The 14,615-nt window shown below is 49.4% G+C and overlaps 1 protein-coding gene across 9 annotated transcripts in view; it reads right to left on the minus strand.

Annotated features, from left to right (window-relative positions):
- Positions 1-5,099: 5,099 nt before the first annotated feature.
- SIK3 (SIK family kinase 3) overlaps positions 5,100-14,615 on the minus strand; it is a 265,973-nt gene continuing 256,457 nt past the window's right edge. For 4 of the 9 annotated variants that reach the window (XM_027979227.2, XM_027979225.2, XM_027979226.2 and 1 more), the window contains 4 exons: positions 10,200-10,363; positions 9,173-9,305; positions 7,936-8,103; positions 5,100-7,232 (listed from right to left, as the gene is read on the minus strand). In XM_027979227.2, coding sequence (XP_027835028.2) covers positions 7,949-8,103; positions 9,173-9,305; positions 10,200-10,363 — 452 coding nt within the window. In that variant the 3' untranslated portion in view covers positions 5,100-7,232; positions 7,936-7,948. Of the gene's footprint in view, positions 9,306-10,199; positions 10,364-10,650; positions 11,292-14,615 lie in introns of those variants that run through there. The other 5 variants (XM_060399704.1, XM_060399703.1, XM_060399705.1 and 2 more) reach the window with 2 other exon arrangements.

Consider the following 14,615-nt stretch of genomic DNA (forward strand, 5'->3'; position numbering starts at 1 on the left):
TGCATCCCACACAAGTGAGAATGGACACCATCCCTCAGGGATGGCTGATGTCGAGGAAGGACCTCTGGACTGCTAGCGGCAGGAGCCTGTTCTCTTATTTCATCCATTTTTGCCTTCAACTTGCAAAATCCTGGAGGAAGCTCATGAGCCCAGTATGCAATCTGAGTTTGGTTTCCTATCAGTAAAATGAAGACAAAAATGGGAGTGGCTGGAGGACAGACCCAGGGAAGTTGATGCTATGTGTTCATTGGTGTTTACAGTGACATTTCCTGAGATTTCTCCTGGAAGGTGTGAGACCCACAACACCAGGTCGCCGACAGGGCCTGGGTCATAGAACCTGTGAGCATGCAAGCAGACAGGAGTTTTGAGATCAGCGTCTCTCCACCCCCATCTCCAGATGAGGAAACTGAAGACTGGAGGGATTTGCCCAGTGTCCCTGATCTCCCAGGGCATGGGAGGCAGGGCTGCACTTAGAACCCAGGTCTCCGGACTGAGGACCCAGGGCAGAAATGTGTCCTGTGCCACCTACCCAGGAAACTCCCTAAGGTTCCAGAACTCAGCCAGGGGCTACTGTCTGCCAGATGCCAGAGTGGCAGGGCTCCAGGCCTCTCCCACTCTAGTAGCCTCATGCCTTTCTCCCCAGAGGGGAAAGCTCTGGAGCTGGGCTACCTTCAGTTTGAATCCCAGCTCTCCCACTTGTTAGCTGAACCTCCCCCACACCTCAGTCGCTTATCTGTTAAGTGAAGATAACAATAGTCATCTCCTAGAGTTATAGTAGGCGTAGCAAGTGGATGGAGAATAATGTCCCCCTACCCCTGCCAACATGTCCATGTCCTGCCCTCTGGAACCTGTGACTGTTCCTTTAAATTGCAGAAGAGACTTTGCAGATGTGATTATAAGTCCCTTGAGAGGGACTTCCCCACTGGTTCAGTGGTTGAAGAATCTGCCTTTCAACGCAAAGGACCCTGGTTCGATCCCTGGTTAGGGAACAAAGATTCCCAAATGCCCTGGGGCAACTAAGCCTGCACACTGCAACTGCTTAGCCTGTGCATTCTGGTGCCACAACTAGAGAGTCTGTGCACGACAGCAAAAGATCCCATATGCTGCAACTAGTAAATAAATATTAAGGACCTTGAGATGGGGTGACTCTCCAGGGTTATCCAGGTCGTCCCGTGTCATCACAAGGATCCTTACATACACAAAAGGGAGGCGGGAGAGGCAGAGTCAGAGAAGATGGGAGATCAAAAGCAGAGGTCGGAGGGATGTGATTGTTGGGAGGGGACCATGAGCCGAAAGATGCAGGCAGGCTCTAGAAGCTGGGTGAGACCAAGAAGAAGAGTTTCCTTGGAGCCTCCAGGAGGAATCAGCTCTGCTGATGCCGTGCTCTAGACTTGTATGATCCTTTGTGGACTTTTGACTTCCAGACCCGTGCTGTAAGATAATAAGTCTATGTGGTGTTAAGCACGAAATTAGAACATGCATGGCAAAACTGAAAGTGCCTGGCACTGAGTAAACAGTAACTCTTCTGCACCCCAGCACTCCAGTTTCTGGCCTTGTGTCCCCTGCTCCCACTGAACACACTCACACTGGCAGACCAGAGCTATGAATGACTTCAGTCTCTGGTGGCGGAAGTAGGGGAGGGGGAGGAATCACATTTTCTCCATGTGGCCTCGACACGCAAATGCCCAGATGAGGGGGTGACCTCCCACCCCTCCCCCCACCCCGCCGCCCCAGGGGACCCAGCAGGGAGGAGGATTGCCACTTGGCCAGCCTAGTTCCCAGCCTTTTGTTAAGAGAGTGGGAGGGAAGCCGGTTCCCTGCTCAGGGCAGCTCAGGTGTGTCTGGGGACGAGAGGCTCCTTTCTCAGTCAGCATACAGGGGACCACAGAAGCTTAATACTTGGGTGCTGTTTTGCCCTGCTTTAACTGAAATGATTGTGGCAAACCTAGTATCTGACAGCTGCCAGTTCTTCAGTGGCCAAAGCATTTTCACGATAAACTGAAAGGCCAGCAGGCCAGATGTTCTCCTTGTTTGGCCTGTGAGAAGCCTGCAGCTGAGAGCTGCTAAGAGTTGCCTTATGACCTTCAGCCATCAGTGTTCAGTGCTGGCAGGAAGGGAGTCAGGGGCCTGGCATCTAGCTCTTTGATGGTTGCCTATAGGCCAGCAGCAGCTGGGCCTCCGACTCCCAAAGCCCTTTGGGAGTTTGATATCTTACCAAGCTGGAAGCTTTCTTTTTATTTTTAAGCTTTTTATATTGGAGTATAGCCAGTTAATGTTGTGATAGTTTCAGGTGAACAGCAAAGGGACTCAGCCATACATATACATGTATCGATTCTCTCCTAAACTTCCCTTCTACCCAGGCTGCCACATAACATTGAGAGTTCCCTGTGCTGTCCAGTAGATCCTTGTTGGTTATCCATTTTAAATACAGCAGCATGTACATGCTGGGCTTCCCTTGTGGCTCAGCTGGTAAATAATCCGCCTGCAATGCAGGAGACCTGGGATCAGTCCCCGGGTTGGGAAGATCCCCTAGAGGAGAGAAAGGCTACCCATTCCGGTATTTGGCCTGGAGAAGTCCATGGACTGTATAGTCCACAGGGTTGCAAAGAATCAGACACAACTGAGCGACTTTCACTTCACTTCAAATGTTGATCCCAAATATCTCTTCTCCCAGTTCTTCCCCTCTCCCCGGCGACCGTAAGTTCATTCTGTTTGTTTCTGTGGAAGCTTCCTTTTTAAATATGTTGCTGTGTTAGTCACTCAGTCATGTCCGACTCTTTGCAACCACATGGACTGTAGCCCTCCAGGCTCTTCTGTCCGTGGGATTTCTCAGGCAAGAATACTGGAGTGGGTAGCCATTTCCTTTTCCAAGGGATTTTCCCAATCCAGGGATCAAACCCAGGTCTCTTGTATCACAGGCAGGTTCTTTACTGTCTGAGCTTGTTCACTAGTGTGTCTGCCCCATCTCACTGTAAGGTGTTTGGTTTAAGTCGGCCCATGCCCCTCCATTACTAATATTTTGGAATAAGGGAGACTTTCTGAACAGAGGCCGATGGGAAAACCACAGCCAACAGCAAGTGGAGCATGTCTCAGGACCAGACTTGGGGTCCATCCAGTCACTGTCAGAGGCACCAAGTACCCGGACTGGACTAGCTGTTAAGTGGGTGCAGGGCCCACCAGTGTCGGCCCTTAGTCCTACCACCCTGTGCCCCTGATATGGTGGTCTCCCCAGTCACCTTGCTGAAGTGGGTCCCCTGGTGTGTGTGGGAGTGTGGCTGGCTGGCTGGCTGCAGGAGTGGATTTTGCTCAGGACTGGCCACTCATTTCACAATTGGTGTCTCAAGGTCATACTGGTCAGTCTGTGCTGGGAAGACTCTGTTCCCTGCTGGGTCTGGCACATAGTAGACACTCAGCAAATATTTGCCCAATGAACTATTCTGCACCCCAGAATCCAGAGGGTTACTTGAAAGAGCGGGCTTGGAGAGGAGACGCAGGAGTCTTGCGCATACAGCCTATTATCAGGGACCCTGCTCAGAACATTTACTCTGAGTGTTTATGGTGCAGGTCTTGAGGTTGGGAAGTCTGGATCATTTGGGGAGGGAGGAGATCCCCATTACCACCACCCCTGTTCACTGTTCGATAATCTTGTTGCAGCTCCTGGTGATAGACAGAGCCCCAGTTTAGACCCCAGCACCGGGCATCATAACCAGCAAAGAATCTCTCCTGCCCTCCTGCTTAGGAGACTAAGGTCATGGCAGAGCAGGAATGGAGGTCTAGCTCCTCGGGAGGTACACCAGCCTTCTGAATCCTTGATCTGTGCAGGTGGAGTGGGGCGGGTGTGGTGGGGAAGGAGGCTACCTCAGAGTCAGAAAGATGAGCAAGGACCTGTTGGCAAGGCTTCCACCTTCACAGCTCAGACCCCTGGGTCCACATCCAGCAGGCAGGGCCAAGGCCTCTGACCTCATCTCCAAGGCATTTGGGCTGCCTGCAGCAGGGCGTGGCACCTTCCACAGAATGTTCTTCCAGATTACTTGAAGGCATCTGGTTTATCTATTTGGTTTCAGAGACACTCTCAGCCTTCCAAGGGAGTGTGTACAGACTTGAAGATTCCCCACCCCCTACCCCCAGCCCTTTTTAAAAAAACATTTTGTCCTGGGGTAGAGCCCGTTGATGGAGAAGGCAATGGCAACCCACTCCAGTACTCTTGCCTGGAAAGTCCCAGGGATGGAGGAGCCTGGTAGGCTGTAGTCCATGGGGTCACTAAGAGTCGGACACGACTGAAGTGACTTAGCAGCAGAGCCCATTGACGGACAAAGTTGTGATAGTGTCAGGTGAACAGGGAAGGGACCCAGCCATACATTAGAAGACCCTTCTTGAGAAGGCTCTTTTCTGCTCTCAACACTCCCACAGTGACCCTCTAGTCACGTGGACTCAAAGATTTTCTAGGTTCCCGCCTGTCCCTTGTCTTTCTATAAGCTCAGCATTTCCAGCTGCAGTGATCTTTCTTCATAGAAGGCTTCTAGCAGCTATTTGTGAGCCATGGCTGGGACCCTTCAAGAAATTCTACCCTGTCCTCTGGAGTCCAGGTATGGAAAAAGGGGAAAACTATAGCAAAAGTCCCCTTCTATCTTAACACTTAGTTAGTGTCCATATCACTGGGTTGACTGAGGTCACTCCACAGACGCCCCAGCCTCTGCCAGCTCTTTGAAGTTCTCCTTCTACTCCTTCAAAAGTATCCTCTCAAGGAATCTGTTTTCCATCGGACTCAGCAAACTGTAGTGTTCACTTCTGAGGGGGCAGAGTCCAAGCCAGGTGTCTGATGACCCAGCGTGAGGTCCAGTGCAGGCTTCTGGAGAATGCTCCTCTCTCAAGGCAGGGTGAGATAAAGCAGAGCTCACGGCCCCACCCTACACATCCTCAGCCTCCCACATTCCAGCTTCCAGCCTGAAAGTTTCTCCCAGCTAGACTCCAAACACAAGGCTAGTAACAGATCAGCATAAGATCATAGTCAGGTGTTTTATTTTCACAATCCCCTACTGTCCAACCAAGTTACCAGCTATAACTGCCCACCAAAAAATGATTAAAGGTCTTACTGCAGCTTGGGTCTGGAGATTTTTTTTAATCCTTTTTTAGTTCAACATAAATGAGAAAGAAAAAATACTCTGACATTTTCAAAGAACAGAAGTAGGAAAGTATATTCATATACGTTCAACATATACTGCGCATATCGGTTACTACAATAAAAAGCAATGATTTTTTTTTTAAAGTGTAGTTTGCAAGATGGCACGGTTAATAGGCTCACTGGCTTTCGTCTGGGTGCTCGCTGTGGGGCGGCAGTCTGCTCGTCCATCAGTTCTGTGAACTAAACAGCCTGAGTGTGTGGTGGGGGCCGGCAGGGGTGTCAGAGCGGCAACGAGCCCAGAGAAGTCAACAGTGGCGGTTCGGGCTCTCTCAGTTGCTTCCAGAAGGTGAGTAGCTGGTGGCTCCCACCAAGTAGAGGGGATGTGGGGACCATGGAAACACGGAGAGGTCCCAAGAAAGGCTCTTGCACTGCAGAAACCCACTCGAGGGATACTGGGTCCAGGAGCTGAGCTGCCAACATCAGAGAGAAGGACAAGCTACGTGGGGGATCCTGGCAGCAAAACCAGGATGGCCATGCTGGGCACCCGCTTTCTTCTGTGCAAATTCAGGATGAAAGATGAGGAGAGGCCAGGGGACCTGTTTCTCTGCTTCCCCAGAAAAACGGATCAGGAGTATTTAACATCTCTTCCTTGTTTTGAAGATCAGAAGGCGATAACCCAGATCTTCTGCCAGCCCCCCAGCCAGCAGAGGAGACTTTGGTTTCTAATGGTGAAGGAAAATAAAGATAGTGACGCAAACAATAGCTATCGCATATGCACTGCTTCAGCAGGGAGGCGGGGCGGGGAAGGAGACCACCACATCTGTCACTGGCACGAGTGAGAACTGCTCACAATTACAAGGTCTAAATAAAATACTTTGAACAAAAGGTGCAAGTCACAATTCAAATAGAACAGAATCTGGTTAAACATTTCTCTTTTAAACAAAAATTTCTTTTGCTTGTATTTATTATTAATAATAATAACAATAATAACAATAATATCAACATTTACCAAAAACAATTCCTACATGATCAAGAATTAAAATAGGGGCTGAGGATGCGCAGAGAGGAGAAGGTTAGGAGGGTGGCAGGACCCAAGACAACCTCCTGTTCTTCTTGCCTGTGACAAAGAGGCTGAAAGGGAAAAGCATTATATATATATAGATATATATATGTATGTATTATGTATGTGTACAGATACATACACATATATATATGGAGAAACAATCCTTGTTATATCACAATATAACATGAGAAGGAAAGGTGACCCCGAAACACAGTGTGCCACTGTTGGGAGTTCAGTCTGTGGGCAGAACCAGCAGGACGATAAAGGCAACCAACTTTCCGAATTACGAGAGGGGAGCTGAGTTACACACCAGAGAGACATTCTAACCGGCAACCCATCAATGCCAGGCCACGCTCAGCCTCCATGCTAACATTCTCATGTGATTTTGGCTTGGCCAGACATGTTTTTCAGTGAAGCCCAGCAGAAAAGACCTCTCCAGGTTCAGGCTTGGGGTGTCTCTTTTTGCTCTCCAAGGGCCAAAGGCTACTGCCCCTTCCCTCTTATCTCTTTCTCCAGCCACTACATTCCAGAGTATGTTGCCCTCTAGCTTTTGCTTCTGCGTAAGAGCAGTTCAGGGACTGGAGGGCGCTCTGCAGACAGAAGCTGGGGAGGGGAACGGCTCTGGGCCCTGGCCACCATACGCTAACTGCTTTGCTCTTCTGTCTTAAAAAAAAAAAAAAAAAAAAAAAGGGAAAGAAAAGAAAAAAGAAAGAAAATCACCTCCCAGAGAAAACATACCTAAAAACAAAAACAACCAAAAACAACCCAAACCAAAAACCAAACCAAACCATCAACTCAAATACACCAAATACACTTTCACAAAAGGTGGCGAACATGGATTTCCTGTTTATTTCCTTGGTGACTTGGTCATACAGGCGAACATGGCAAAATCCCCCTCAGATCCCAAAAGAACAGCACACTGATGAACCAAATGGGAGGAAAGGAGCCGACATTCTGGGTGGAGGGAAAACAACGGCAATTTGGCGCAATGCTGCTAGATACTGTTGGTTTAAAATCAACCTTTTCATTTCCACACTGTACATAAACCTGCAACAGAGCAGACACAGAGAATTAGTTTGAAGAGACAGACTCAAATATTCCATTGAAAACTTTCAAAGAAATGGTTCACTTTACCTCAGGTATTTTAAGAGGATTTGCTTTACTGAGGCTCTAATACAGATTTGCCAGATGGCTTAACTTTCAGTGAGTCTTTTCTGTCAATGAATTTTCAAAGACAGAACTGATACTGCCTCTTATGTTTAGGCATTACTCCTGCAAAATCGGCCAGTTGACCTGTTTTCTACTGCTGGCCTCTGATCACAAATTTCTGGTATATTTTTCCACTTGCAGCATAGCCTTAGAAAAGATCTGGCTAGACATGTATTCTTGCTGAATTTCATCCTTTAGGACTGAGTTCAAGAACCACCTCCTTTTCCATTACTGTGGCCGAAGTCCGGTCTGTCCTCTGAAGCTCACTTATTATTTGAAGGCTATGGCACCTATAACATGCCTTATCCCCAACAGTTCGACCAAGGGACCATGGCCACTATTTCTTCTAATGCCCCATCTATCCCTCAAACAATTAGCATGGTGCTTAATGAAGGAGCAGAAAGACGCAAAAACCTTGGCTGGAGGAGTGGTGGTGTCAAGGTCACTGGCTCAAAGTTCATGTGGAAGGAATCTCCTGATGGGATCAGGAGCTGACAGTGAGCCAAAGGGCTGGTTTGGCCCCGGCCAGGGTGATACTCACTTTCCATCTTTCGCTACACGCCTGCCTGTTCCATGCTGAAGGAGACCTCGGGGTGCTTGTAGCTGAGCAGTATGTCTGTGATGCACGTGGATGGGTAGCAAGAGTTTAAATGCTGGCTGCCATCTGTCAGGTCTGGGTGCTCCTGACCTCCAAGACTCTCCCCGCATTCTGCAAGACCAGAGAAAACTTGGGAGGTTTGCAGGGAGCTTGGGTGGGGGGTGGGCAAGAGGTAGAGAGAAGAGAAGAGAGAAGTCTGAAACTTCTGTGGCCCTAAGTTCCAGTTCAGAGCAGGCCCTCAGTTTGGTGAGTGACCACAGCTGGGGGCCAGGCTTCTTCCTGTTGCCCCCACTGTCCATTTCCCCCTCTTCTTTACTGTCTCCCATTGTCAGGCACCGTCAGCTCCCGTGGTGTGGGATAAGACAGCCTCGTGCTGACCGACCCTGACGCCTGGGCACACTCTATGCTCAGGGCATGGGCCTAAGCACTTTAAACTCCCAAGCATAGGCTTCCCAGGTGGTGCTAGTGGTAAAGAACCTGCTTGCCAATGCAGGAGACGTAAGAGACACGGGTTGGATCCCTGGTCAGTAAGATCCCCTGGAGAAGGAAACGGCAACCCACTCCAGTATTCTTGCCTGGAGGATCCCACAGACAAAGGAGCCTGGTGGGCTATACAGCCCATAGGGTCGCAAAGAGTCGGACAGGACTGAATGAGTGAGCACGCATGCAGAGAAGCTAGCAACTGCTCCCAGCACAGTCGAGGACATGGGCTCTACTCTTTCTGTCACTTTACAGAGGAGGAGCTTGGGGGTCAGAAAGGTTAAGTGCCTTAACCTGTGGAGCCAGTACAGAGCAGTCAGAATTAACTGCAGATCCATCCACTCCCGGGTCTGTGCTGTTTTCAGCCAAGATCCCCTCCCTCTACTGATTCTAACGGGAGGCAGACATTAGGACACGGTGCCTTCTCCTCAGAACCAGAACAAGAGTAACTGAAGGGGCATCTGGACATGCATACAGACAGGACACTGACGGGCCTGTGCTCAGTCAGGAGCGGGGCTCCTCCGTGCTCTCTCACTCTGTGCAGGAGAACTGGGAAAAGGAGGCGTCCAGAAGCCCATGGGAATGCTGGGGCTTCCCATGGGCTCTTCATACAAGAGGGGAGCAGTCACTGGTGAAGAGGGAAGGGGGGCCCCTCTAGAAACTCCTTTGGGGTGCCTGCCCCACACATAATGCCCCTTACCCTCGTTCTCCCCGTCCTGGAACTGCTGGCTCCCCATGAGCGATGACTGACTGAGAACTGCATCTGACATCCGGGCAGAACTAAGTGCTTTCCCTGCCACGAGACTCATGCCAGGCAAGTTGTCCAGCTGCACCTGCAGAAAACAATTATTAAAAGAAGCAAGGAGATCAGAGAGCATGCCTTGAGAGACTGCTATGCCCTCCAAAGGAGCCCAGGCCAAGGGCGGCCGCAAGCACTGTCCCAAGCACTGCTACCCAGGCCCCCTTCCTCTGCAGGGCTATCCAAAGGGGGATGCTGTGGGGGGAACTGAGGCTGGGGCGGGGGTGCGTGCGGGGAGGGACGGGCTCAGGGAGTCTCAGCTGGCACCCTTGACATCTACTTGGCGTTCCAGTACCAGGTTTCTGACCTGGCTCGAGGCCATGAGGAGTCTCTTAGGGCGGCAGTGTCCAATAGCACTCTGTTCGAGGACAGGGGATGTTCTCTGTCTGCCCCATCCAAATCGAAAGCCGCCAGCCACAAGTGGCTTCTGAGCCCTGGAATGTGACTAGTGTGACTAAAGAACTCGGTTTTACGTTTTATTTTGTTTTAATTACATTTAAAATTGAAAGGTCACATGTGGCTGGTTGTGGCTGTATTAGTGCCGCCGAGGAGTCTGCCCTAAGGCAACAAAGCTCTGCCAAGTGGACTAGCTCCCTTGAAGTCTGAATAAATTCAAGGCAGCTGCCAGAATAATAACTGAGAGTCTGCAGGCTCATCTGCTGGGGCATGGGTTTCAATTGTTTGGGGAGAAGTTCAATAACTAAGACTAGAGGAAATGGATGCTCTTGATCCTCAGCTTCAAATGTGGAGCTCGGCGTCAGCAGAGATTCTCCTGGAATTTCAGGCTTGTTACAGTGATTCAGAGACATACTCCCTGACTGCTCAGGGGCGCTGGACTCTGACTGAGGAGAACGAGAGACACCACCCCACATTCCTAAGTTCTGCTTTCAAAGGTCCCGCTTCCAAGAAGCAGGAGGGGCCGACGTACATAAGCATCGTCGCTGCTCTGGATGGTGTGATGTCTCTGGAGGGTGCGGGGCCTCTGGTGCTCACTGGCTGAGGGGTGTGCGGGGTACCCAAGTCCATTGTGATCTGGCAGCTCCATGGCTTGTGCAGGAGAACTTCTATCCATGCAGTTCCCTAGGACAGACTCTGAGGAGACAGAGTAAAATAGGGTCAGTCAGCAGACCTAGTGTTCCTCTCAGTCCACTCTCACCAAAGCAGCATCTTGCAAGGCACAGTGGGCCAGGGTGAGGACCACCATTGGCAGACAAGTCCCGGACAATCCTCAGCTGGCTGGTGACGCTTGGAGGAGCCTGGACCAGCCTGCCAACTCTCAGTCCTTCCTGGGGCTCTCTCTGCAGGGATCGTTCCCTTACGAGAAAAAAATCCATGTATTAGTAGTTGGCTGAACCTTTTCTTTTCTCTTCATTTCTCTGTTGATTTGACAGTGCTATGTTCCCAAACCTAGATGCACAAGAGAATCATTCCTGGACCTTCAGGACCTCTAGCCTGGGAGAATGGCCTCCACCCTGTGGACGTCTCTCTCTCTTCCCCTGGCTTCCCCTCCGTACCTCACCCAGTCCTCTCCTCTCCTCCTCCGACTCCAGCCCCAACTCCTTTCAAGGGTCCTCCTCTCTTTACCTCTCTATCCTTGACCTTCTCACTCTCCCCACACTTACTTTGGCAATATCATCTATTTTCATGGCTTCAGCTACACTGCTTCTATGTAAAGAATTACTATATGCTCTTTTAAGCTCCAGATTCAAAACTCTAAATATTTACTAGATATCTTTCCCTGGGTGGCTGAACAACATCAAACACTTCACAGGTTCAATTCTGAACTCACCAGCTTTCCCCACAACCAACACCTCCTTTCCTAATCTTCTGGGTATGAGCTCATGGAGTCCCTGCTGATTCCTTACTCCTGGTTCCACATCACCTGAAGTCTGAAGAATCTGCTTCTCCAGTGTTGGTCACTTTAATCTCTTTCTTTCCAGTCTCATTGCTTCCATGAAAGTTTGGTTACCTCCTGCCTGGATCACTATAATAGGCTCCTAATCATTCTTCTTCCACGGCCCTACAAAGATGAACCTTTCTATAGTGGAGCCCGAACCCCTCATTTTCACTGGCCCAGCCTCTCTCCCAACGTCCCACACAACTCACCCCTACATTCTAAGCTCCAGTCAAAGGGGACCACTCACAATTCAATGCATCTGCTGTCACCTTTCTCTCTCCCTGGAAATGCTTAATCTTCTACTTCCATTTCTGCCAGTTCTAATCAATGTATCCTTCTAGGTCCATCTAAATTTTACCGTTTTTATGAAACTTTCCCTTTCAAACAGAAATAAATCATTCTTTCCTTTCACTGTCAGAAGACTTTATTAGACTTTGATTATGCTAACATTATTCCTGGCACCATCTTCAGTTGTCTACTTGTGTTAATGTTTCATATTAAACTGTAAATTCTTTGAGGACAAGAATTATTACACACGTGTTTGTGAGCCTTCAGTATTCCAGAACACTGCCCAATACCAGTGCTTCATAATATTCTACGTGATATCAATAAACACTCTCTTAATATAGGTCAGTCACCTGTCAGTTAGGATGGTCAAGAGTACCAAGGCCACACCAAGGTTGACAGGGTCCTCCTGTTGGCACCTCTGGCTCCAGTCCTTAAGAGTCCAGCACTTGAACATGTGTTTTCTTTGGTTGGTTGGTTTTTCTGGGTTAAAGTTCCCTGGCAACTACTAGGCTTATCTCACAATGAACGGTACCTTGGTGAGACCAAGTTTTTAAACAAATTTTAATGGGAAACACAGTCCTAATGCTAACTGCACCATCCCAGTATCTATGTGAATAATGAAAGTAACACAGGCTGCTTGAGTGATGTGTAAAGTATCTCAGGTCTCTATATTCAAATGGTCTCCTTAGCCATCGCGGTGAGGCCAGGGCTTAGGGGCTGGGCCGGGACAGGAAGGGAGGGAAAGGATAACAGGCACCTTGCTGGTAACGCAAAGCACTCTGGAGGAACGGGAGAGGAATGGGAGCTTCCAAACGACCGAGAGGAAGGCGAGTGAGACTAAGCTGCTCCGTGGGATGAGGTCACCCACCTGCCAACCAGCCCGATCCCCGTCAGTGGGCACAGCGCATGTGCTGGCTGCAGGTTCAAATGAAGGCCACCGGCAGGCAGTGATGCAAGGCTGCCTCTGGTGGGTGGTATGTATGCTAAATCTCCCTGCCTGCCATCTCTCTGTGAAATGGGTTTTTATTCCTGAGAATGGGGTTTCTCCACATCTGAACACCCCCCTCCTTTGGACCCTGCCCATGGGAAGGTCCCCTGGATTCTGTCCTCGTCTGCTCTCTTCACAGCCTTCAGGTCTGGTGCAGACAGATGGAGCCCTTCTTGACAAATCTCACGGCAAGCCCTCCTGACTCCCCAGCCTGGGGCTCAGAAGCACTCGCTCTGGGGTCAGGGAGCCCCAGGCCTGGATCCTGGCTTCACCAGAATTCCTGGGCAAGTTACCTGACTTTACTGGATCTCGCTCTCTTCATCTGCAAAACAGGACTTACTCCACAGGTCTATGAAGTGCTTACTTGAGTTTGGTCCTCTATAAGAGCTCAGTAAAGACTGGTATTATTTACACTCATTTCAGAGATATTATTTCTGGGAGGATGGGGCACAATGAACCAGCTGACAAAAACAAACAAGATGATTTTATCACAGAATCCTACTTAGAGAATTATGGGGCTAATTTACCACGGGTAAGTGAGCAAGTGAGCTACTGAAAATTTAATTTCCAGAAAAGAAGCCTCTAGTTTAGGAGATATAAATGTGAGCTAAAAACTAGACGAGCGGGAGTTCCCTGGTGGTTCAGTGGTTAAGACTTGGCGCTCTCACTGCTGGGGCCCGGGTTCAATCCCTGGTCAGGGAACAAAGATCCTGCAAACCTTGTGGCCGTGTGTGTGCTCAGTCCTGTGCAACTCTTTGTGACCCCATGGACTGCAGCCACCAGGCTCCTCTGTCCATGGCATTTTTCAGGCAAGAAAACTGGAATGGGTTGCCATTTCCTCCTCCAGGGGACTTCCTGACCCAGGGATTGAAGCCAGGTTTCCTGCATTGGGGGGTGGATTCTTTACCACTGAGCCACCTGGGAAGCCACACAGCACAGCCAAAAATGAACTTAGACAAAAAAGAAGCATATTAATAGGGGCTGGGTAGCAAACCAGGGGTCTTTCTATTCAAATTTCAATATAATTCACAGGTCAAAGGTCAGGAAGGGCTGGCACCCTTGGCTTGGCAGATATGCTTGGAAGGGGAAGAATGTGAGGCAAGGGGGCATAAAGAGAAGAACATAAGGCTAAGAATTTAGGGGATTTGAAGTCAGGTTCCAGCTCCATCACAGTATATGAACTTGGACAAGTCATTTAACCTAACCTCAATATCCCTATCTGAAAAATGAGGGTTGTTTGGGGGCTCAAGAGACAATCGGTGTCAAAGGGCCTTTCATAAATTGGAAAGGACTACACAAGCAAAGTAATTATCTTTAGTAAGAATGTTGAGTTTAGAGGGCCCTTGTGCCTCTACAGAGGAGATCCACTGACCAGTTTGGCAAGGGAGGCACTGCGTGTAAACAGACCAACCTGCTGAGCAAGGAACAGGAAATTGAGGCTCAGATCTTTGGCATTCCTGATGCCAATTCAGCAGCTGGAGGAACTGTCAAGCTCACCAAAGGATGCAGAAAGAGGATGCCAAGAGCAGGATTCTCAGGTATTTACCTAAGCAAAGCTGAGAAAGTACAGAGGAGGCGAAGACCATCTGATCAGGCAAGGGGAAAAAATACACAGACACAGTGCACCCCGCCCGCCTACCTAGGGCGCCGTGGGGCAGCCTGCACTGCTCTCTGTGGGATCTGTCAGTTGACTCGTCCTTACTCACTTACTGGGTCTTAAGAGAAAAGGAGAGAAGTGCATGTGTGCATATCCCTCTCAAAGGTGCTGGGGGGTGAACCCTCCCAGACTGGGGTCAACCCATTTGACCCCTCTATGGGGCCTGAAGTCCTCCAGGGCTGCTGAAGCTGAGCAGGCTCAGGGAAAATGTGGTCTTCTCTGTGAGTTCACTGTGTTACAGTTCTTCACTGTGTAAACTGGTTATGCTCTCGTATTTATTTGCAAAGTAAAAAAAAAAAAAAATCAAGTGTATGTAATAACTAGTACATAGGGGGAGATAAAACTATTTCTACTCCTGGAGAACAGAAAGGGAGATTACAGACAGCATGGGGCATGTCTAGCCCTGACCTTCTACATATTTCAAACAGACCTCTGGCAGGCTGCCGGCTCAGCTCTCTGGCAGTGCCTGGCCCCACACTGATTGGTGGCAAGTGGCCATAAAATAAGTAACTAT

The sequence above is a fragment of the Ovis aries genome, chromosome 15, assembly GCF_016772045.2.
Source record: "Ovis aries strain OAR_USU_Benz2616 breed Rambouillet chromosome 15, ARS-UI_Ramb_v3.0, whole genome shotgun sequence".
Taxonomy (NCBI): Eukaryota; Metazoa; Chordata; class Mammalia; order Artiodactyla; family Bovidae; genus Ovis; species Ovis aries.